Genomic DNA, 21695 nt, shown 5'->3' with positions numbered 1-21695 from the left:
AGCTAGACCTAGGACCTGGCACACCAGAAAGGATGAAGAGATAAGCGGGGGTAAAGAAAAGCAATGCAAATGTGCCCCTCAACAGATTATATTTAATGCACTATTTTTAGTTGCCTTCAATCCCTCCGGGCTGTCAGGGCGGTTGCAGCCCCACTCCCCCGGGAAAGGAAATGACAGGCATTATTACCCAGCCCAGGAACACTGGTGCAGTGCGTGGTGGGTGGGGGAGGTGCTGCTTTACCAGCTCCAAAATTTGGGAACTTAACTTCCAACGGGAAATCGAGGACACGGAGAGAGGCAGCCACAGGACCACCTCCTCCGTTTGCAGCCAGCCAGCCAGATCAGACCTGCGTACTGGTCCACTGGGCCCAGACCAGGAGTGTGGGAGTCTCTTCAGTCCTCAAGTTGTCTCAAAAAGTAGGTTATACAACATCCTTCACTGCCAAGTTCTTCCTGCTCTCTAATCTTAGCCCTGCCTCCGGTCTAAGCCCAGTTCCCCTTGCTCTGCATGCAGAGGCAACGGAGGACAGCTGGCCATCATCCCCCAGCCAGAGCCCTTCTTTGTCTTGAAGAAAATGATTCAGTTTCCTCTCAGCCTTCTCTCCAACCTGAGTCATCTGAAGTCTTTAACCTTTCTGCGTGTCATTTTTTATCCAGCTCTTTTTGCCACTCCTCTAACCCTGTCTTGAATATGACCCCAAGCTCCTCCTGGGAACCTAAAGAGACCCTAGATTTCCCCCACGGAGCACCGGAGCTCAAATGGAGAAACTTATTGCATGTTGTCCTGGAGAGGCTCCCTAATTGCCATGGTTCTCTTGCCTCCTGACAAGATCAGAGGCTCCACATAGGCTGCGCCTCCACCCTCCTTCCTGCAGCCTCCCTCACCTCCTCTGCACCCAGCTGAGTGCAAGGCTTACAACATGTGGCACATAAATTTTCATGATGTCTGATTTGAAATGAGGTGCACACATAAAAATTTTTTGGCGAGGTACTTGTAATTTACTGATAAATTATACAGCAGCTTTTGAGCTATTGAACAGTTTTTATTGTGGTACACGCTCGTAGTAGACCTTTGGAGAATGCTTATATTTTTAACCATAGCATTGTAAACTATGTAAACCGTAACAGTATATAGCATTCATTCAGTAGATATTTATTGAATGTCTGCTGTATGTCAAGCAGTATGCTAGATGCTGGGGTCTCAAAATGAAGGGCCAAATTCTGGTTCTACAGGCATTGACAGCCTCTGTGGAGTTCTTCTCCAAAGAAGGCACAATGAGCAAGCAAGTGTGACGGAAGTGCCAGGAGACACTGAGAAGCAAAGATATGGACACAGCTCTGTATCTTAATGATTTCACCTTGCTAGAAATTGGTGGAAAAAATGGTTTTAACTGCCAGCATCCTTTCCTGGGGTTAGCCACCATCACCCTGACTCTATGTGGTCCTAGAATATTTGTCAGTGTGGTGGGTGTTATAGGTTGGATCCTGAATGCTTTCCAAAGGCCCATGTGGGTTAAAGACTTGATCTCCAGACAGATTTTTGACAGATCAGTCATTTCTTCCCAGTGGGAGGAAGTCAGGTCTCTGGATCCTGACCCTTTCCTCCCTGCTTCCTTGCTCCCATGAGGCAAATAACCCCCTCCACCACATATGACCAACATGAGCTCCTCCACCACATGTGACCAACACGAGGTTTTGCCCCATCACAGACCCAAAGCAACAGGGCCAAAGGCACGCAGCCTGGAACTTTCTGGAGCTATGAGCTGTTAAAAAAAAAATCTTTCTTCCTTGTAACTGATGGTTTCCAGAACTTTGTCACAGGAATGTAAAGCTGCCTAACACAATGGGCAAATTCCCAAGGCATACGTAACTTAGAGCCCTCCCCAAAATTGTCTTGTATGGATACATAGAAAGATGATCTCTTTTCCTTGAAAGGTTTAGAATGTCAACAATTGATTATCTTCCTTATATCATACCTATCTGAGGATATAACCAGCAGAAAGCCTCTGAGGGAACCCTTGCTGAAAGACAGAGAGAAACATAAAAGACCCAACATCATTCTGAGCCCTGGACCCAGCCATCCCATCCTCATTAAGCATCCAGTAAGTGCCTGGTTTTGTTTAGGCTTGTTACTCTAGAAGGAAGTACACACTTCAAAGTGCCTTTGATGCTGAGGTGGCTTCTCCTAGAAGGGAACAAAGGGTTGAAGATGATTTCCTGATGTGCAAATGGATCTCTGACACTATGATGTATACAGATTGTAAAGGAACCTATCAGGGCAGTAGAAATGACCAAATAATGCAAAGGCTGACATTAAAGGGAACTCTAGGTTTGCTGCCTATTACCTGTATGCCCTTGCTCAAGCTACTTAGCCACTGCTTCCCCTTGAGGTCCTTGTCTACGAATACATTTGCTTCATTGGATTATCTTGATCATGACATGACTTGATATACTAAGAGTACATATTATTATATATTATATAATAAGGCAGGCTTTCTTTAATCACTGTCTAGCACACTGTCCTTCCATTGTGGAACCCTGATTTCCCTCCAACTCCAAGCAAAAGGTTATGGAGGACACTGCAGGTAGAGAGCAATCTGTCAAACCACATGGGCTGGGTTACTTATAACATTTCCTCTCCCTTACCACACAGATTGACACAGGCAAGGGCAAGAGCCCCCATCTAGAGCTGAGCAACCTCTCCAAGAATTTTTAAAGTATTATTGATGAATTTAGGATTTATGGATTGTATTTCCTCTTGGATCCCAAGTTCCTGGCTTAAGTTCAAGGTGACCAATAGCCAGAAACTCAGGGTCAGTGCTGGCAGCAAAAGAAAGCAAAGCCAAGAGTCACACAGAAGGAGCTAGAGATACATTTCTGCACTGCTATGTTAATTATTCCATATGGTGCAGCTAAGAAGACTGTTGGCAAGCCAACCCCTTAAAAGGAAAGGACACTGCACTGGTGTGATGTGGCTCATAGGTAAAGGTGCTTGCCACCAGGCCTGGTGAATTGTCCTAAATTAGATCCCTGGTTCACATCTGAATTAGATCCTGATTGCTACTCACATAGGAGAGAACCTACTTTGGCAGGTTGTTCTCTGACCCATTCACATGGTCCATTAAAGAAAATCCCTTTCTCCAGCTGGGAATGGTGGCACATGCCTTAATCCTAGCTCCCAGGATGCAGAAACAGGTGGCTTTCTGAGTTCAGGGCCAGCCTGGTCTACAAAGCAAGTTCCAAGACAGCCAGGCCTACACAGAGAAACCCTGTGTCAAAATACAAAACAAAGTCCCTTTCTTAGGGCTGGAGAAGTAGCTCAGTAATTAAGACTATTTGCTGCTCTTCCAGGGGACCTGGGTTTGAGTCCCAAAACACACATGGCCACCTACATAGAGGCTCGAAGTTCTAGGTTATCCAACATGCTGGTCTTCATCAGGCATGCACATGGTGCACGTACGTACATGCAAGCAAAATACTCATACAAAATTTTTTTTAAAAAATTAAATCATTTTAAAAGATGTTTGTCTTTGTCTCTCTGTGCATCTTTGTCTCTTTGTCTCTCTGTCTGTCTGTATCTCTCTCTCTCTGTCTCTGTCTGTCTCTTTCTTTCTTTCTGCCTGTCTGTCTGCCTGTCTGTCTGTCTGTTTCTGTCTTCCTGTCTGTCTGTTTCTGTTTCTGTTTCTGTTTCTGTTTCTGTTTCTGTTTCTGTTTCTCTCTCTCTCTCTCTCTCTCTCTCTCTCTCTCTCTCTCTCTCTCTCTCTGTGTGTGTGTGTGTGTGTGTGTGTGTCTCTGTGTGTGTGTGTCTGTCTCTGTGTGTATGTGTGTTTGTCTCTCTGTCTCTGTCTCTCTGTCTCTCTCTCCCCCCTATGGGGGGTATGTTGGTCTCTGGCACCCTGTCATATGCATTTACCCATTTTGTTAGTCAGCTTTCCATTACTATGGCAGAATACCTAAAACAGTTGATTATAAGGAAGATTATATAGCTAGCAGTTTCAGAAGTTACTGGCAACACCACACTTCAGGATGGGAATGTGTGGTAAACGGGGTCAGTTTACTTCATGGTGACTGAATTGAAACTCAACACTTGGCCCTTTCGGTGAATCAATGCTTATGCTAAAATAAATTGGATTTCTATACTTTCTACCCAAATGGGATCTTGACGGACATAACATGGATCACTCAGCATGAAACAGTTGAAATACAGTAAATGCTCATAATAAACATTTGGCACAGGAAATGCTCCCAAGAAAATGTTTTGAGACCTTCCCCAGTTACAGAATCTACTTTAACTCAAGATAAACTCAGTCCATGAGCCTGTGCACGCATATGTTCATGCTGGCTTATAATGACAATAATGATGTTGACAGTAATAGTAATGAAAATAAAGAAACAAAAAGAACCCCACTGTCCCAGAGGTCTCAGCTCCCTGGCACAAGTCAGTCTTGTCCAAAGGTAATGTCCACTTCAAAGGAAGCAAGCACACAGTCACTGAAGAATGGGCAGCGAATTTTTATCATTGGGGTGACAATTAATTGCCCCTTCCAGACATTGGAATAGATAGATTGGTAGCTGTTTATGGATTATCAATTACTCTCTTTGCCTAAGGAGCTGCAAAGGTTAGATAAGCAAGGAACTCTGCATGAACATCCCTCTCCCTTTAATTTGTCTCCTTCCAGAGCTAACCTTGAAAGCCTTTATTTTTATTTAAAGATGTAGCACGCAGACCTGTTATCTGGAAAGAGATAAAATGTTCAATGCCTTTTAGTTTTCATCTTTCTCTTAAGAGACACCTCCTTAATTGCTAGTAATTCTAAGTGTAGCAAACTTGTGCCTCCAACTTGGAACAACATGGAGAGGTTATAGGGGGCAATGAGAAATAATGAGACACCAGGAGACAAAGCTTCCTGTGTGACTGAGGGAACTCTGAGTGGTCACCTCAGATTCTATAACGGTTCCTTCAACAAAGCAAAACCAAACAAGAACAACCAATTAGGAGAGCGAGGCTGCATGAGGCTATAAGAACTCCTGTCTGGTTTGTTAGTTGTCCCTAGAGTTTTCAGAGACTGTCATCAGAGAATACCTGGAAGTAACAGGCACATGTGGACCTCATCTTGTCAAAACAATGGGTGCATTGTCATGAGCTGACACCCACTGAACATATTGTAATGTATCAGGGCTACACTCTTCTACCTAGTGCAACAGGATGTGTTATGTCTTCTTTAAGGGCCAAACTTGACATTTTCTCTCTCTCTCTCTCTCTCTCTCTCTCTATATATATATATATATATATATAAAATGTCTCTGTCTCCCCACCCCCTCCCCGTGGGGTGGTTATGTTGGTCTCTGGCACCCTGTCGTGGACATTTATCCATTTTGTTAGTCAGCTTATATAAAGCATATACTATATAAGACTGTGTAGACACAGTCTGTATAGAGACTAAAGAACTGTTGAAGTACTAGTGGAATTTCTTGATGCCTCAGGGTCAGAAGGAGATACAGTTTTGCCTAGCCCTCTAAGCCATAGGAACATTCCCACTAAAAATCCAACCCAGAAACAAGTCATGTCCAGCTCTCCTCCCCCTCACCCCACCCGAACTTGCAACCCAGTGAAGGCAAAGCAAAACTAACACAAATACACAACAACCCAAACAATATCAACGCCCACACTTCAATGTTCCACACAAACTGCTGAATAGCAAAAGCTTAGGATTAGTAATCTCATATTTTTCAGGGCTCTAGTCTGACCAAAACTTACTCAAAATAGAACTCAAGAAAACAAACTCACCTCCCAGTGTTGTGCAAGAAGGGCATGTTATCTGGATAAACGTATTCTTATTTTTGCATATGGAAATACATTGGCCCAAATAAGCAAATTCCTACCATGATCCCCCCCCCAAGGCAGTGTGAAATGCCTTTCATTCTGGGTAGGACCCATAAGGAAGCTACAATGACAGGGTTGTAATTGTTCACCTATATCGTAGCTACACTGCACAACAGCCAGTGCGAACGATTCTACCAATGTCTCCTTCTTCCTGAAGTTCAAGGGTAAGAGACGTTTCTATACCAACAAGTTTACTGTGAGGAAGCGCCTGGGAAATTTCAGCACAAGATAATTTTTGTAGGTTTAAAGACATGGGTAGGTGTTACACCCTTAGCTCCTTATAGTAGTCACGCCTTAGTCTTTATTCATCCAACAGAGAGTGGCTTGTCCTAGTACACAGGAGCCATTGTATTGCTTAGGTTTTATCAGCTTGATGAAAACTAGAGGCCACCTGGGAAGAGGAAACCTCAACTGGTTTCATCAGATTGGCCTGTGGGCATGTCTCTGGGAAATTATCTTGAGTAACTATTGATGTGGGAGGACCAAGCCCACTGTGGGTGGTGCTACCTGAAGCAGGTAGTTCTGGGTTCTATTTTTTTAAATATTTACTTATTTTATTTATATGAGTATACTGTAACTGTCTTCAGACACACCAGAAGAGGGCATCCATTCCCATTACAGATGGTTTCGAGCCACCATGTGATTGCTGGGATTTGAACTCAGGACCTTTGGAAGAGCAATCAGTGCTCTTAACCTCTGAGCCGTCTCTCCAGCCCCTGGGTTCTATTTAAAAAAAAAAATTGAGCAAGAGTCCACAGCATTCCTCACAGGTTCTACTTCAGTTCCTGCCTTTAGGTTCTGCCTTGAGCTCCTGCCCTGACTTCCCTGGATGATGGACAGTAAGCATGAGATGAAATAAGCTCCTTCCTTCCCAAATTGCTTTTTGGTCGTGGTGTTTATCATAGCAACAGAAAGAAAACCAGAGCACACATTAGCATATAAAGTTATTCAAGCAATATGGGATCAATAACATCTCAATATCTCATGAGAGAAATGTCCTGGGAGGTGGTGGTGCAAACTTTTAATCCCAGCACTTGGGAAGCAGAGGCAGGCAGATCTCTGTTTTTTATGCCAGCCTGGTCTACAGAGCAAGTTTCCGGTCAACCAGGACTACATAGAGAAACCCTGTCTTGGCAAACAAACAATAAATAAATAAACAAACAAAATAGAGCTTTCTGATATTATCACTAGATAGAGCCTCTCTTAGACAGTGAGTTCAAGCTCACAGGCAAGTTTTTTTTTGAGGGATCTGCCCAGGCTCACTGCTACCAAAATGGCTGCCTACCTTGTCCTCTCTTGTCCAATACCTAGACTACAGTTTTACCTTGAACATTGCTGGGCATAAGTGAGATGACATTAAACTGCTTCAACAGATCAAAAGAAAAAATGTTAAAACTGAAATAAATAACAGCATTAAACCAAGTCAAGGGTGCAAACCTGGCTTTTTCCTGGTCTTCAAGCCCTGACACATTGTATCTGCCATGTTCCCACAAAGCAGCCTCTTCAATGAGGACATATGAAAAACACATCTCTGTGTCTCAGCACAAAAGAATGGAAACCTAAGACCAGATTGCAGAGCCATGAAAATCTGTCTCCTTCAGAAAGGCTTCCCTTTTTAGTCTTCTTTTTTTTTTTTCAATTCATTTAATTTATGTGTATGAGTGTTTTGCCTGTGTATGTATATGCGCATAATATGTGTGCAGTGTCACCAGAAGCCAGGAAGGAGCATCAGATTCCTTAGAATTGGAGTGATAGATGGTTGTGAGCTGGCATCTGGGTCCTGTGGACTGAATTTGGGTCCTCTGTAAAAACAGCAAGTGTTCTTGTTGAAGAAGTATTGGGCCTCTGGGTGGAAAAAAAAAACTGCCCCATTTCCCTTAAGGTCATGCCTGATTACTGCAATGGGCACTTTGCACTCTAAATCTTACTTCCTCTTGAGATACTTTTATTAATTTCACCCTTTATTCATTCAATTAATAGAAAAAATATCATTGTCTACTATATCCTATACAATGTGCTAAAGCTACAATGGTTAAATAATTCTAATGTTTCCTTATTGTTTTACACTTTCTGTTTCCTTAATAAATATAATGAAAAGTGTATACAATGTGATAATTTGGTATATGTGTACTGTGCTGGCTAGTCTGATGTCAACTTAACACAAGCTATAGTTATCTGAGAGGAGGGAACATCAATTTAGAAAATGCCTCCATAAATATTGGGCTGTAGGCAAGCCTATAGCGTACTTTCTTTTCATTAGTGATTGATGTGGGATTCCCAATACATTGTGGGTGGTGCCATTCCTAGGCTGGTGGTCCTGGGTTGAATAAGAAAGCAGCTGAACAAGCTATAGAGAGCAAGGCAGCAAGCAGCATCGCTTTGTGATCTCTACATTAGCTCCTGCCTCCAGGTTTCTGCCCTGTTTGAGTTCCTACCGTGACTTCCTTCAGTGATAGACAAAATAAATCCTTTCTTCTCCAAATTGGTTTTGGTCATGGTGTTTCATCATAGCAACAGTAACCCTAACTAAGACATGTACATTGTAAAATGATTACCACAATCAAATTAACTCACCAGTTATTGGTGTCTGGATGCTGTATACTTAAGTATCACTCTCTTAGGAAATGCTACCATGTTACACTGGGTCCCTAGAATTTCATATCTTTCTCTACAAAACTCACAGTATAATAATCATAAGTTTAGGGCTGGAGAGATGGCTCAGCGGTTAAGAGCTCTGACTGCTCTTCCAGAGGTCCTGAGTTCAATTCCCAGCAACCACATGGTGGCTCACAACCATCTGTAATGGGTTCCAATGCCCTCTTCTGGCATGTCTGAAGACAGTGACAGTGTACTCACATATATAAAATGAATAAATCTTTAAAAATAATAATAATCATAAGTTTAAAAAATAGGTACTAATGAGGCCTTATATTTCAGACATACATATGTAGGTGTCTATAAATAAAATAATAATGAGAAATTATAAGAGATATAAATTAAAGTTGGTGATGAGTTGAAAATTACTGATGATGAAGGATGGATAGATACTTTGTATCCAAATATACGATGTGACTAGCTTTTATATTAGTGAAATCAAAAGGCATCTTAAAAGTATTAATACAAGCTGATTAGTGAACCATTCATAGACCAAAGCATATGATCAGAACAACCACTCCAAGCTTCCAGGGAGCATCACCATGAGGCACAGGGCTACAAAACTGACTGTAGACATACAAGCTGGGAGATGTGCATTCATCTCCTGGAGAAGTTATCCCCAGGCTTCTCTGAGGTAGACAGAAAGAGCAGAGTGGCTAGAACTGTCACTTAGATATGGGTACTGACATTGCTGCTTGAACAAGAATTTTTTTTTCACCTATCAAGCTAAGTGACAAAAGGCACAAAGGTCCTTAAACAGACTAAGGAATAATAGAAGAATTGTAACTCACTAATTGACTTTCTGTAAAAGCCAATTAAAATGCAGCTATGAATGTAGCCATATTGATAGAATGCTCTCCTAGCAAGCACTCATCCCTGGGCTCCATCCACAGCATCACATAAAACAGGTGTGGTAGCACATGCCTATAATCTGAGCACTCAGAAGATGAAGGCAGGGGAATCGGCAGTTCAAGATCCTTGGCTATTTATAGCAAGTTTGAGGCAAGCCAGTGCTACATGAATATGTGTGTGTGTGTGTGTGTGTGTGTGTGTGTGTGTGTGTGTGTGTGTGTGTGTGTGTGTGTGCATATATATATATGCATATACATATATATGTTAAAACATGCATGTGTCTGGACCTCTGACTAATGACGAGGTTATTTTCAGGGTGTTTCTGGAGTTTGCTATTCAGATGATATTAAATGCTTGCTGCCGTGTTATTAAAATACTCTTGTTGGGTAAATGTTCCAGTAAGATGTGTTTGTCCAGCAGGTACTGATCAGCCAGAAGCTATTACTCATGGGATAAGCAGAAAGCAAACTGAATGAGTGGAAGAGGCAGGAGAAGCAGGTGTTTGAGAGAATACAGGGAAAAGAGTCAAGTCATATCTAGGATTTTGGACCACACGGAGTCTCATCTCAGAAAAGAAGTGGTGGGCCAAGCTGTGGAGAGCTCTAAAGAGCATTAAGGCTGAGCACTTTGGTAGTAAGTAACATTTGGTTTGCTTTCTCGTGGTCTAGACATGCCCCAGTATGTGTCACCACAGATGGCAAAGAGACACTGAACTTCAAACGTAAAAAAACCCCGTATCTAGGGAAAGAGATCAAGACTTCAGTCCTCGGGGTTCCTCCAGTCAGGGCAAAGGTTGCATGAGTTCAGTGACCTGAAATGAACATCCTGGCTCACAAAATTTGCACCTGCCTCCCATGTGCTCTGCGCACTCTCAGACCTCTTTACTGGGTCCAAACCTTGCTTCAGGCCAGCTTTCTTCAGAAAGTCTTTGTGAACATCCAAATTCTCAGCTCCCATCATAGTGACTGTCTGTGTTGCTCATTCAGTATGTATGGTTTATTGCTTTTATCTTATGCACAAGAACCAAGAAGGAAGTGGATAGGACTAATTTTTAAATCAAACACAACCTTCCACACAAAGCCTGAAGTTCTGTGGGAGTTGGGGGGACAGGTGTGCATGCACACACATGGGTCGAGTGCTTGTAGACACTAATACTAGATGTCTTCCTCAGTGACTCCAGCTCATTTTTCAGACAGGGTCTCACATCAAATCTGGAACTCACTGATTAGGCAGGCTACCTGGAAAACGAGCTCCAGGGATCTATTCATCTCCCCACCCCTCCCCTAGTACCCAGCTCTTAACAGGAAGGCTGAGGATCCAAACTGGTCCTCATGCTTGCATGATGGGCACCATTTCCCCAGACCTGAGAGGTGCTTTTTAAAGGAAACCCAACACGCTGCAGCCCCAGTTCTGTATCACACTGGCAACCTAGTACCACACAAATAACAGGGCATTTCACATATCTTGGCCCAAGAAAAGGGGGTTAAAAGTGTTAATATGCTATAAAAAGTGCCACATGGGATGATGTCCGTGGAAGCCCTCTGTGACACACTATTTGGATTTAGCTTAGCATTCCTCATTGTTGCTGGTTCTTTCTTTCTACGTCTGTCCCTGAATATCCATTGGGAGATTTCCCAGTAGCTCAGGTCTCTAATACAAAATGACATATTTGGGACTGAAATATGCCTCAGCCATTAAAAGCATGTACTGTTTTTACAGAGACCCTAAGTTTGGTTCCAGCACTCCCCTTAGGTGCCTGTAACTCCAGCTGCAGGGGAAATCTAACGCCCTCTTCTGGTCTCCATGGGCACCTACATTCATCAGCACATACCCACACAGAGACATTTACAGACACACATAAGATTTTTTTTTAATAACTTAAAAGTTGTTTAAAACATGTTTGCGAGTACCCTAGACAGGTTCTATGTATATTTTAAACTTTCCCTAGCTTATGCATAAGACTTAATTCAATGTAAATGCTATGTAAATGATTCTTATACTGTATCATGGGATGATGACAAGAAAGGAAGTCTGAGCAGTATAGATGAGGTTTTTTTTTTCCCCCTCTGAATATTGGCAGCTTACAGTTAGCTTAGCCCATACATTCACATCCATAGACATGGAGGGTGAACCACATATTATACAATTCTATATTGTGTCCCCACAGCATTCTTCCCAGCACAAGTTCAGGGAATATTTACTTGTCTTGAAGATGCTGTAGATGGTAAGGGTGCTGGTGGCGAATAATGGCTCTTAGTGAGGATGACTTTGTGGTCAGCAGGGCCAGCAACCCTGAATTTTGAGTTTGAATGCAACCCTTCTGCCATGTGTTCTCATTTCTCCCCCTCCTTCCTGACATGTGGGTTAGGGGTGGAAAGAGCCCTCCAGTCTGGCACAGGCCCCTTTAAAAATGTACCCAGGCTTCTTCTCTGCCAACCAGGATGCTAAAAATACGACTACAGAAAAGCTGAAATATTTGCAGAGAAAACTGAATTTCCTGCTACCCCCACTCCCTCCACTCAAATGGGTAAAACCTGACCTTAGAAGCCCCAGATCAGCTCTGCCAAAGGCACAAGCCTCCAGCTTTCCCACCCCTTCTTATTATGGAGTCTCTCTGTGGGCTTGAGTGGGGATGTTATGTTCAGAGAGGGCCCACTCCCAGGAGGGGAAGCCACAAGTATTGGCAACTAGATAGTCACGTGACACCGCACCCTTCCCACCCCCCTCTCTGCTTACTAGGAAGAATCCTCTCCAAATCCCATCTCCATCTGTCCCGAGAAGGATATGTACTGGACCACAGAGGCTTTACACTAAGTTATGTTTTACCCTCTCACTGGATGCACCATCTCTTCTACCTGCCTTACCTTCTAGTCTTTGCCTCCACAATTCTTGCTGGCTCCAGCCCAGAGTAGTGGCATACCCTGGCATGCTCCCTAACCCTGGCCCTTTCTAGAACTCTTCTTTCCAGGTCTGTAATCCTTGCCTTCGACAGTTGTGGGAGCTAGCAAATGGGCAGGACTGTTGAAACTGGAGGTGTCAAAAAATATAAGCTTCAAGGTCTAAGCCAAATTAGCCCTAAGACATTCTCTAAAACTTGACCTCCTACACCCAGACCCTAAAGTTCAGTAGGCTGTGGTAAGAAGCATAACCTGACATCACGTTGCCAAAGACCAGATGCATGCAGTCACTCACAAGGGCCCCAGGCTGCTCCTGTCCCTTCTCCAAGCTCACCTAGAAAACCACGGGCTCAGAGGCCAATCAGCTCACCTTGCTGACAAAGTCCAGGCACCTTGTCCAGAAGAGAGGTTTCCCACTAGCCTTAAGCTGTGCTCCGAGGCAGTGATAGAATCCCACAGGAAGAAGTGTTGGATGTCACAGTGTGACAGCCTGCTCAGGGTGTTCCTGAAGATATATGAGCAGCCAATGTTGTGTGCCTTTGCGTCTCTGTGTGTGTGTGTCACTTACTTCTGTGTATTTGAGTTGTGAGTGTGTCTGTCTTCTCAATCTGGGATCTGCCTTCCTCTCTGTCTGTCTTTTCCTCACCTTGAAGCCTGCCCATCCCCCAGGCCAAGCACTGAGGCCAGTTCTGTGTGGGCACTTCAAGTGGGCTGTTGCTGAAATGGTTGTTTTGTGGTTGGAACTGACAGTTGCCGTATCTGGTATCCCATGGGTCTGCCAGTGTTCAGACACCCTCACCCCACACAAAGGTGTCTTGCAGGAGGGAGGGAGGGAGGGAGGTGCTGTGTGGGAGTTGGAAGAGGGGGGTAAAGATACCCCTCCTTTTAGTTCTGACCAGCAGGAAGAAGGGCCCAGAGGCAGCAGAGCCTGCAGAGCAATGTTGCCTAGCAACTCGAAGACTTTACCGCAGACTCACCAAATCCCGAATTCCTCAGCTCTAATTTGGGAAAAGCAGAGTCCAGATCTGATATCCTCTCTGCCCCTCTGTTTCCCCCTTCCATCTCCCCTCTGGGTCCTGGAGTAAAAGCACAGGGGAAGTTGGCACAGCCAGAGGCTACAGATGTGTTTGTCATTTAGGCAAGGACCTTAGTTCCTAGGACATCCTGCCATTTGGTGGAGGGGGGGGCACTAAAGATGTGCCAGAGACAGATTGGGGAACAGATTTGCTGTTACAGGGGTGGGTGGGTCCCAAACATGCTGGGAGAGACACCCCTACACCCCAACCCTGGAATCCCAGCCAGCCTTCAGCTCAGCTTGGAGCCCCAAGCTGGCTAATCATGTCCCCAACCTGAGTGGACACTGGTATATCCCTCCCACTCATTCTCCCTTTAACAAGGAAAGCCATGACCCAGACACTCAGTGGAATAGAAGCATTCAACAGTCCTAGTGTGGCTGGCCTGTGACAGTGGGATCCATTGCAGCTTGGCTGTTTGAGGTCCCTTGTCCTATTCAGAGACACCAGGCATTTCTTCCTCTCTACTCTAAGCAGTAATTTTTTCCCTGTCCCTCCTTGGAGAACTTAGCTGAGGAGGACTTGAGTTTTTTCAAAGGGATCCCAACCACCTGGGTATCATGTGATACAGTCAGCTATACTACCCTGACAGGCTAGGATGTATCATGTGACACAGTCAGCTATACTACATTGACAGGCTAGGAGGTTTAGAGACCACAAAAAGGTCAAGCTGCATACCCCAGATGTTCCTTTCCATATCTCTGCTTCCCAGCCTCTCTTTAAACCACATCCTGCCCCAGCATGGGCTCAAAGGGCCAAAACCAGTGATAACCCCAACACTGCTTGGGTTGACAGCATCCATTTTCTTCCAAAGAGCAAGTGTGAGGGTGGCTAACTTTTGTCTTATTTTGAAGCGGTGAATCAAAAGGTTAGGAAGTCTAGTGTGAGGAGTGGGATGGGTGGGTGTGATAAGTCTGTACCAGGATATAAATACATTCAAAGTGGGTGCTGAGTGTACGTGATTTTATTTGGTGCAGATGGATGGAAGGATAGATAGATAGATAAGTAGACAGATAGATCACAGGTCATGGATAGATACAAAGTAGATACTTGGTCGGTAATGATGGAAGACACTTAGAACTAGTCAAAATACTGAGAAATAGAGGCTACTGGATGTCAAGTCATAGAGAGGACACATATATACCAATACTTCCACGGCTCAGGAAACATCATGGAAGAAGGGGTAGGAAGAATTTAAGAACCAGAAGAAGGGAGGTGAGGTATGGAATGATGATTTCCAGTCATGACTTGGCTATTGAGTTAACAACAGCTGGATCACCTGCACAAGATCTCCACAAGAGTGGGCCCATCAACACTCTATCATGGAAAGAGGGGGGGGGGGCTTATGAGGTCCCACCCCACCCTGAAGATTTACATACAATTAATACTTGGTGAGGTAGGGATAGACATTTACTTTAGAGGTATAGTCACTAGTGCAATGCCTATAATGCTGTAAAGAAGCCCTTGCCCATGCTCCTGTAAACAACACTAACAAAATTCAATGGGTTCCTTCTCTTCCCCCCCCCTCCAAAAAAAGATATGGCAATAAAAGGGATACTTGTGGAAAGAATAGGGGTTATCAGGAGTGGGAAGGGGCAAAAGAGGGTAACCAGATGAACATGGTTTAAAGAGCACAAGTAGGTCACTATGAAACCAATTAATATGTAGAATACAGTGACAATACAGTGTTCTTGCTAAAAATTTTAAAAAGAAAACAGTGCAGACATTGCCAGCAGTGAGAATGCAGGTATTTTTGTCTATGTGCTAACGAACAGGAGGTCTACAGTTTACCTGTGCTTCACAGGGTGTGGGACACGGCCCTGTGTAGTTGTTTTTGCCTATTGTGTCTGCAGTGCCTGTATGTGGGAAGATAGCCACACCACCCCGTCTGGGAGTATGTATGGATGCATGAGGCTTGGAGCGTCTATGTCACTATGTGCCCATCATGTAGGTTGTCTATCATCAGGTTTCTCTGTAGCTAGAGTGAGGAGGGCACCTCTTTGCAGAGAGGGGAAATAGAGGGAGTAATGTTTGGGACTCTAGAATGTGAAAGTACAGGGAGGTGGGTGAGGTTCGAGGTTTTCTATCTATGGGCGGTAGGGCGTGCTGCACCCAGATGTGTATTTGTGCCCTGGATGTTGGAGGCCTTGTGCTTACTCCGACGTACATCTGCCTGGCAGTCTGCGACTTAGAAAGCCGGAGGGGGTGGGGGGTTGAATTTGGGAGATGGGGTGTGTAGGAGGAATGGATGGAAGTGTGTAGGTGGAGAGGTTGGAGCACCAAAGCGAGCGAGGCGGAGAGAGTCGAGAGAAGGAGTGGTCCTCGCTTCAGTTCTCCCCGCCCACCCTGCAGAAAGTGTCTCCTGATTGGCTTCGAGGCCGCAGGGCTCAGGTTACATTCGCAAGAGTTGCGGAGCGCGGGAGACCGGACCCAAGAGGAGAGAGACTGGTTCTGCAAGGATTCTGCGCTGGTCGGGGAGTGCCCCACAGCCCCTGAGCTGCCACCCAGCATCGTACAAACCCACCCCCGCTCTGCGCCAGGCTCCACCCCAGCCAAGGACCCTCAACACCGGCAATGGACTGCTGCACGGTAAGTCCATACTTGAACTCAGCGTCGTCTGGGGCAAGGGGCACACGAGAAACCCTGGGGGTGAGTGAGGGATGGAAGTGGGTGCGGAAGACCTAGGAGCAATGTGGGAAAGAATGGTGCTGAGATATTGTATTGGATGATGGAAGGCGCCTGCCTGATCTGAGCCAAGCCCTGGGGAAAATGCTCCCCAGCTCGCGGGGGCGTCTGAGCGCCCATGGGCCAGACAATCTAGGTTGTATCTGGATCTGAGCAGAGCTTTCATGCAGGAAAGCTGCTGCTTAGACGAGAGGTGGAACTTCCCCCCACGGAGACACAGGAAAGTTGCTGGTGTGCTAGTCCTTTCCCTTGGTAATTTTTGGCCCCCAAACGATTTCCTATCCCACTGCTGCTGTCGCGGACTGTGGCAAGATCTTCACGACCCTCAAATGATCGTCTAAGCCCTTATGTGGCGAAGTCGGGGAGAAACCACCCTGGTCTTGGTGGTGATGGGCAGCAAAGAGCCTAGTCAGTGTGGTTCTGAGGTGGAGCTGGTCCAGCCCCCAAAACCTTCTCCTTTGGAAGGTGCTGGGTGAGTGACCGTGAGAGGGCCCTGTGGGCAAGGGAAGGAAGTGTCTGTCAGCGCCTACACGGAAACTGGATGCTGCAAGTGCCTAACGCCAAAGCAGATCTTGTTAAGGGCTCTTGTATGAAGGCATCCAGCACTGGTCCTGTCTCCTAGCTGGCTAAAGGAGTTGAGTGACCCATACCTATATAAAATGTGTTTGCTTATTCTTAGCCTCCGATCTACGGAAAAAGACGACTCCAAATTCCTAGTGTTTTTTTTTTTTTCTGTCACTCTGGCTAAAAACTCCAGAGGTTACTTAACGGCAGCAGGAACCCCACCTTTCTCCTACAATGGGCAAAATAAATAAGTTTGGAAGGGAGGAATAGCCCATATCTTTGAGAGGTGACACATCCAGATGTCCAGTGGCCAGGACGCAGTGAGAACTTAGGGGCAAGCCATTGCTGACATTTTAACTCTTGTTAAATAAATAACAGCTGCCAGTGTGCCTGATCACCCCAGGTAGGTAGGTCTTTTACAGTTGTACAAATGGGGCTTAGAAATGTGATTTTTTTTGTCCCCCAAGTAGGCACCTTTGACAAGTGTGGAGCCCTGTCCTCTCAAAAGACTGCCCTCCAATCCCTCTTTGAAGCATACTGATTTTCATTACCATAAATACTCATAGCAGTAAATGTATAGACCAGAATATATATATATATATATATATATATATATATATATATATATATATAAAGAAGCATGCCAATCACATACAGTTCCGCCCTTTGAAGAACACTATCCAGGGCTTCTTCCAAGGAAGCGGTTTGCTATTCTCCAGGGAACAGTTTGTTTGCTTATTTGCTTATTTACTTACTTATTTTTGGTGCTGGGGGTTGAACTCTGGACTTTATGCCTGCTAAATATGTACTCTGCTTCTGAGCTACACACTGAGCCCAAGAATCACTTTTTGGCTGGGAAAGGAAAGGTGTGGGTCTTCAGTCTCAATTGAGGAAGAGCCCCTCATCCCCAGCAATGTTCCATTAAGTAAAAAAATAAATAAATAGATAGATAGATGGCAGATTATGAGATATGAGTCAACAGGGGAGGACGGTAACTGCTAGGCAAGAAAGAAAAGGCTGAGAAGCCAAGAAGGATGGGGAAAGGAATCGGGAGACATGCCAGCAGGGAAGACATGAATGGGTGAAGACTCTAGGAAGCCTGAGAAGGATGAAAAGGGTGGGATGTGGGGCTTAGGCCTCCAACCTTGTCTCTCCTGGCTAGTGCTTATAAAAATACCCAGGAAGCCATTGGTGCATGGCAAGTAGATAGCTACACCACAGATAACTAATACTGATAGATAATGGCTGAGGGTGTGGTTGATGTGTTTGAAATCAGTGTCCCCTAGAGGAAGAGGGACTACCAGAGGTATTGAATGTCCAGGGTCCAGGGGCACCTCCTCCACTGGGCCCTGACACAGTCTCTGTTTTTTATGTCCCAAGTCCACTGGACCAAAGGGCCAGATAATATTCAGCATCAGTCTCATTCTGTGGAGTTGGAAGGAGGTAGAAAGAAGGAAAAGGGGGGGGGGCAAAAAAGGGTGGAGGACTGGAAGAGGGCAGGGCTGCTACCAGGCATCCCTGTGCTGTAGAGAGAACAGTATGCTTTCCTCATCTTTTTGCTCTGGGGTTCTCTTCCATGACCATCCTACCTCCTACCTGATGTTTGGGAAGAATCTAGCTGTGCCTTACTTGTTCTTTTCCCCCTTGGTAAGCAAGCTTAGAGAGAAATGAGGAAGAAGAAAACAGATCAGTGTTCTTTTTCAAGGGGATGTTTTTAAAGGAGCTATTATTCGATGTTCCAGTGTCTGATTGACATCGCAAATGTACATGACTTTCCTGCCTTCGTCTAATAGGAAAAGGAAAAGAAATCTTGTTTTGATAGCCCACTCCTTTCTCCTTTGTAGTCTCGTTGACTGTGTACCAGCTAACAGTGTGGAAGTAACCACCCGCCCTGAGGCCGGGGGTAAAAGTACAAATTCTGAAGAGGACCATTTCACTGTTGGTTTGCTATGCAACCTGGGGGAGTTATAAAATGTCTCTGAGGTTGTTTCTTGACTTCTAAAATGGAGATTCCATGGCATAAAATGTCCCAGGTACTTGGCACAGGGCCTGATATATAAGGGGCAGCCGACAGGCATAGTTCTTAAAGCTGTTCGGATTTGGGGAGCTGAAGGATACAATTCACCTGAGCTAAGTTCTGCTTGGCCCTGAAGAAAATGAGAGTCTCCGAGGCAAAGGAATGTGGCCATCCATGGCTCCTCCTTTTTTTTTTTTTTTTTGGCAAGTACATTCTCCCACTCCCAGGTGACCCCAGCTCATTCAGAACCCCTCAATACAGACAACCATCAGTCTTGGCTTTAAGAGAGGCAGCTGCCCAAGCACCAAAACCAATGATCTTCTCCCAGATTTCTAACCCATTTGCCTCCAGTTCTGCCTATGGGCAGCCATGAGCAGCCCATCCTAAGAAATCAGCTGGGGGGGGCAGGGGGCAGAGTCAAGGGAAGAGCAGTAGAGCCTTCTGCTAGGCTGTGTTGGGGGTGGCTCTACTTCTCTTGCCAGGTTTCATACTCTGGATCACCTGTGGTGGGTGGTGAAGAGGTCAGGTCTTAGGGTGGCTGGAGAAAAATACCAACTACCCAAACCACCGCAACCTCTAAGAGAGAATTGCACTGGGAGAATCAGAAAACCCAAAGGGGTTGATCTGTATTTTATGTGAAGTATAAGATGTCAGAGAGAGCTACAGAGCTAACTAAGAAAGACAAGAAGACAGGGGGTGTTTGGGGCCTATCTGTCCACACTCTCTTGGCAACTCCCTGAAACTGTGTTTAAATCCATTGAGATGCACCTTGAGCACAAATGAAGGAACTCTGAGGCCCAGGAAAGGAGGGTAGCTGGGGAATCATGACGAGGGGGAGTCTTTTGTAAACTTTGCTTTGGCCTTCTGGAGTAGAAAGCTATGCTGACAGGCTGGGCATGGTAGGCCACACCTGTATTCCCAACACTCCAGAGGTAGAGGCAGGAGAACTGTGGGAACTTCAAGCCCAACCTGGCCTACATAGCAAGTTCAATATCACCCAGGGCTTCATGATGAATCCTTGACTCAAAAATAAATAAATAAATTTAAGAACTATGCCCCTAGGGCAAACCTGTTAGAGACAGATGACTGAATCCTCACTCATACCCTGCCCATATCTGACAACTAGCTGATGGCCAGGACGAGGCAGAAGGAAAGCTAACTTACATTGTGAGATCTTGGTCACCTCACGTAAGAAGAGAGAGACCGTGAAAACAGTAAGCTTTTCTTGGTCAAAAAATAAGGACAAAATCCCAGAAGCCATAGGAAGCTTCTTCTAGGCCCTTCTAACTTCATAGCAGCATGTCCTCCTAGTAAGCCTCTGAAATTGATACCATCAGCTTCCAAGTCCTTTCTTTGTTCTTGTTCTGTTTGTAGTGGGCTGGTGGTGATGGTGGTAGTGGTGGTGGTGGTGTGTTTGAGAGAAGATCTTGTGTTGGCGCACACCTTTAATCCCAGCACTTGGGAGGCAGAGGCAGGCGAATTTCTGAGTTCGATGCCAGCCTGGCCTACAGAGTGAGTTCCAAGACATCCAGGGCTACACAGAGAAACCCTGTCTCAAGAAAAACCAGAGAGAGAGAGAGAGAGAGAGAGAGAGAGAGAGAGAGAGAGATCTTATGTAGCCCAGGGTGGCCTCAAACTCCTGATCTCCATTCCTCGGAATCCAAAATTCCATAGGACTGAAAACTCAGAAATCTATCACTTTACCTGGCCTCAATCCTGTCTACATTCACCTAGAGCAGGGTGACAGAGGAACAGAAGAGGAACAGAACATGAAAATAGGCCTGCAGCATTCTGTAGGTAGAGGCAATAAGAACATGAGTTTAAGGCTTGCCTTAAACAAGTAGCCTTCTGTCTAGGGATGTAGCGCAATGGTAGACACTTACTAAACATGCACAAGGCTGCAGATTTGATTCCCAGCACTTAAAAATAGCAGCAGTAAGAGTAAATGAAAGGAAGGGAAAGAAAGGGAAAGGAAGGAACCCTGGGCAACAGAGGTGGCTTTGATGATCTCACGCATTCCTTAATGATGGAAGTATGTTTTGAGAAATGTGTCTGACATTAGCCAACTTCATAATGGTTGAAACATTACAGGATATATATGTAAACTAAAATGGCTACAGCATCCATCATTAATATAATTGGGGACTGCCATCATGTATGTGATGTGTCATTGGCTAAACATATCATGGTACGTAACACATTATTAGGATGAGCTGTGTAAGACTGTTGTTATGAGACCACTTTCAACTTACAAAATTGACCATTTTACATCACCTTATTGTTTTACAAGGCAATCATAGCATAGCTACTGTTTGCTGATCAACTAGAGTATACCAGAAACCTTCATGGAACCATTCAATTTGCTCTTCTTCAAAACCTGTAGAGGTGAATATTATCATCGTGATTTGTTTTTCAAATGGAAGTTGTAAGACTGGAAAAGCTCAAAAAACCTCCCAAGACCACACAGTACTCCCAAGAATACAGCTAAGCTGGTCAGCTGGTTGTGTTTCCTTTCCTTTTTTTTATTTAATTTTTTAAAAAGATTTATTTATTTATTTATTTATATATGTAAGTACACTGTAGCTGTCTTCAGATGCACCAGAAGAGGGCATCAGATCTCATTACGTGTGGTTGTGAGCCACCATGTGGTTGCTGGGATTTGAACTTCGGACCTTCGGAAGAGCAGTTGGGTGCTCTTACCCACTGAGCCATCTCACCAGCCCCCATGTTTCCTTTCTTATGCATTAAAAAAAAAAAAAACTCTAGAACTTAACAGAACAAGGTTCAAATCTACCAGCTATTGACAACTGTCTTGGACCCCTGGTAGGTTTTGGGTTTTTTTTAAGATTTATTTATTTATTATTTATTTTATGTATGTGAGTAAACTGTTGCTGTCTTCAGACACACCAGAAGAGGGCATTGGTTCCCATTACAGATGGTTGTGAGCCACCATGTGGTTGCTAGGAATTGAACTCAGGACCTCTGGATGAGCAGTCAGAGCTCTTAACCGCTGAGCCATCTCTCCAGTGTTTTTTTTTTTTTTTTTTTTTTTTTTTTTTTTTTTTTTT

At 44.7% G+C, this 21695-nt stretch overlaps 2 protein-coding genes across 2 annotated transcripts in view; one reads left to right on the top strand and one right to left on the bottom strand.

Moving 5' to 3' along the window:
- Siae (sialic acid acetylesterase) overlaps window positions 1–12715 on the bottom strand; it is a 93556-nt gene extending 80841 nt beyond the window's left edge. Inside the window, exon 1 of the mRNA XM_029481501.1 lies at window positions 12659–12715. The gene's annotated coding sequence lies outside the window, so the exon portion shown is untranslated. The remainder of the gene's footprint in view (window positions 1–12658) is intronic.
- Window positions 12716–15700: 2985 nt separating this feature from the next.
- Window positions 15701–21695, top strand: part of Nrgn (neurogranin) — an 8515-nt gene continuing 2520 nt past the window's right edge. The window contains exon 1 of the mRNA XM_021173296.2: window positions 15701–15950. Coding sequence (XP_021028955.1) covers window positions 15936–15950 — 15 coding nt within the window. The 5' untranslated portion in view covers window positions 15701–15935. The remainder of the gene's footprint in view (window positions 15951–21695) is intronic.

The sequence above is a fragment of the Mus caroli genome, chromosome 9, assembly GCF_900094665.2.
Source record: "Mus caroli chromosome 9, CAROLI_EIJ_v1.1, whole genome shotgun sequence".
NCBI lineage: Eukaryota > Metazoa > Chordata > Mammalia > Rodentia > Muridae > Mus > Mus caroli.
The sequence above is the reverse complement of the archived record's forward strand: the minus strand, read 5'-3'. Positions and strand labels throughout refer to the sequence as shown.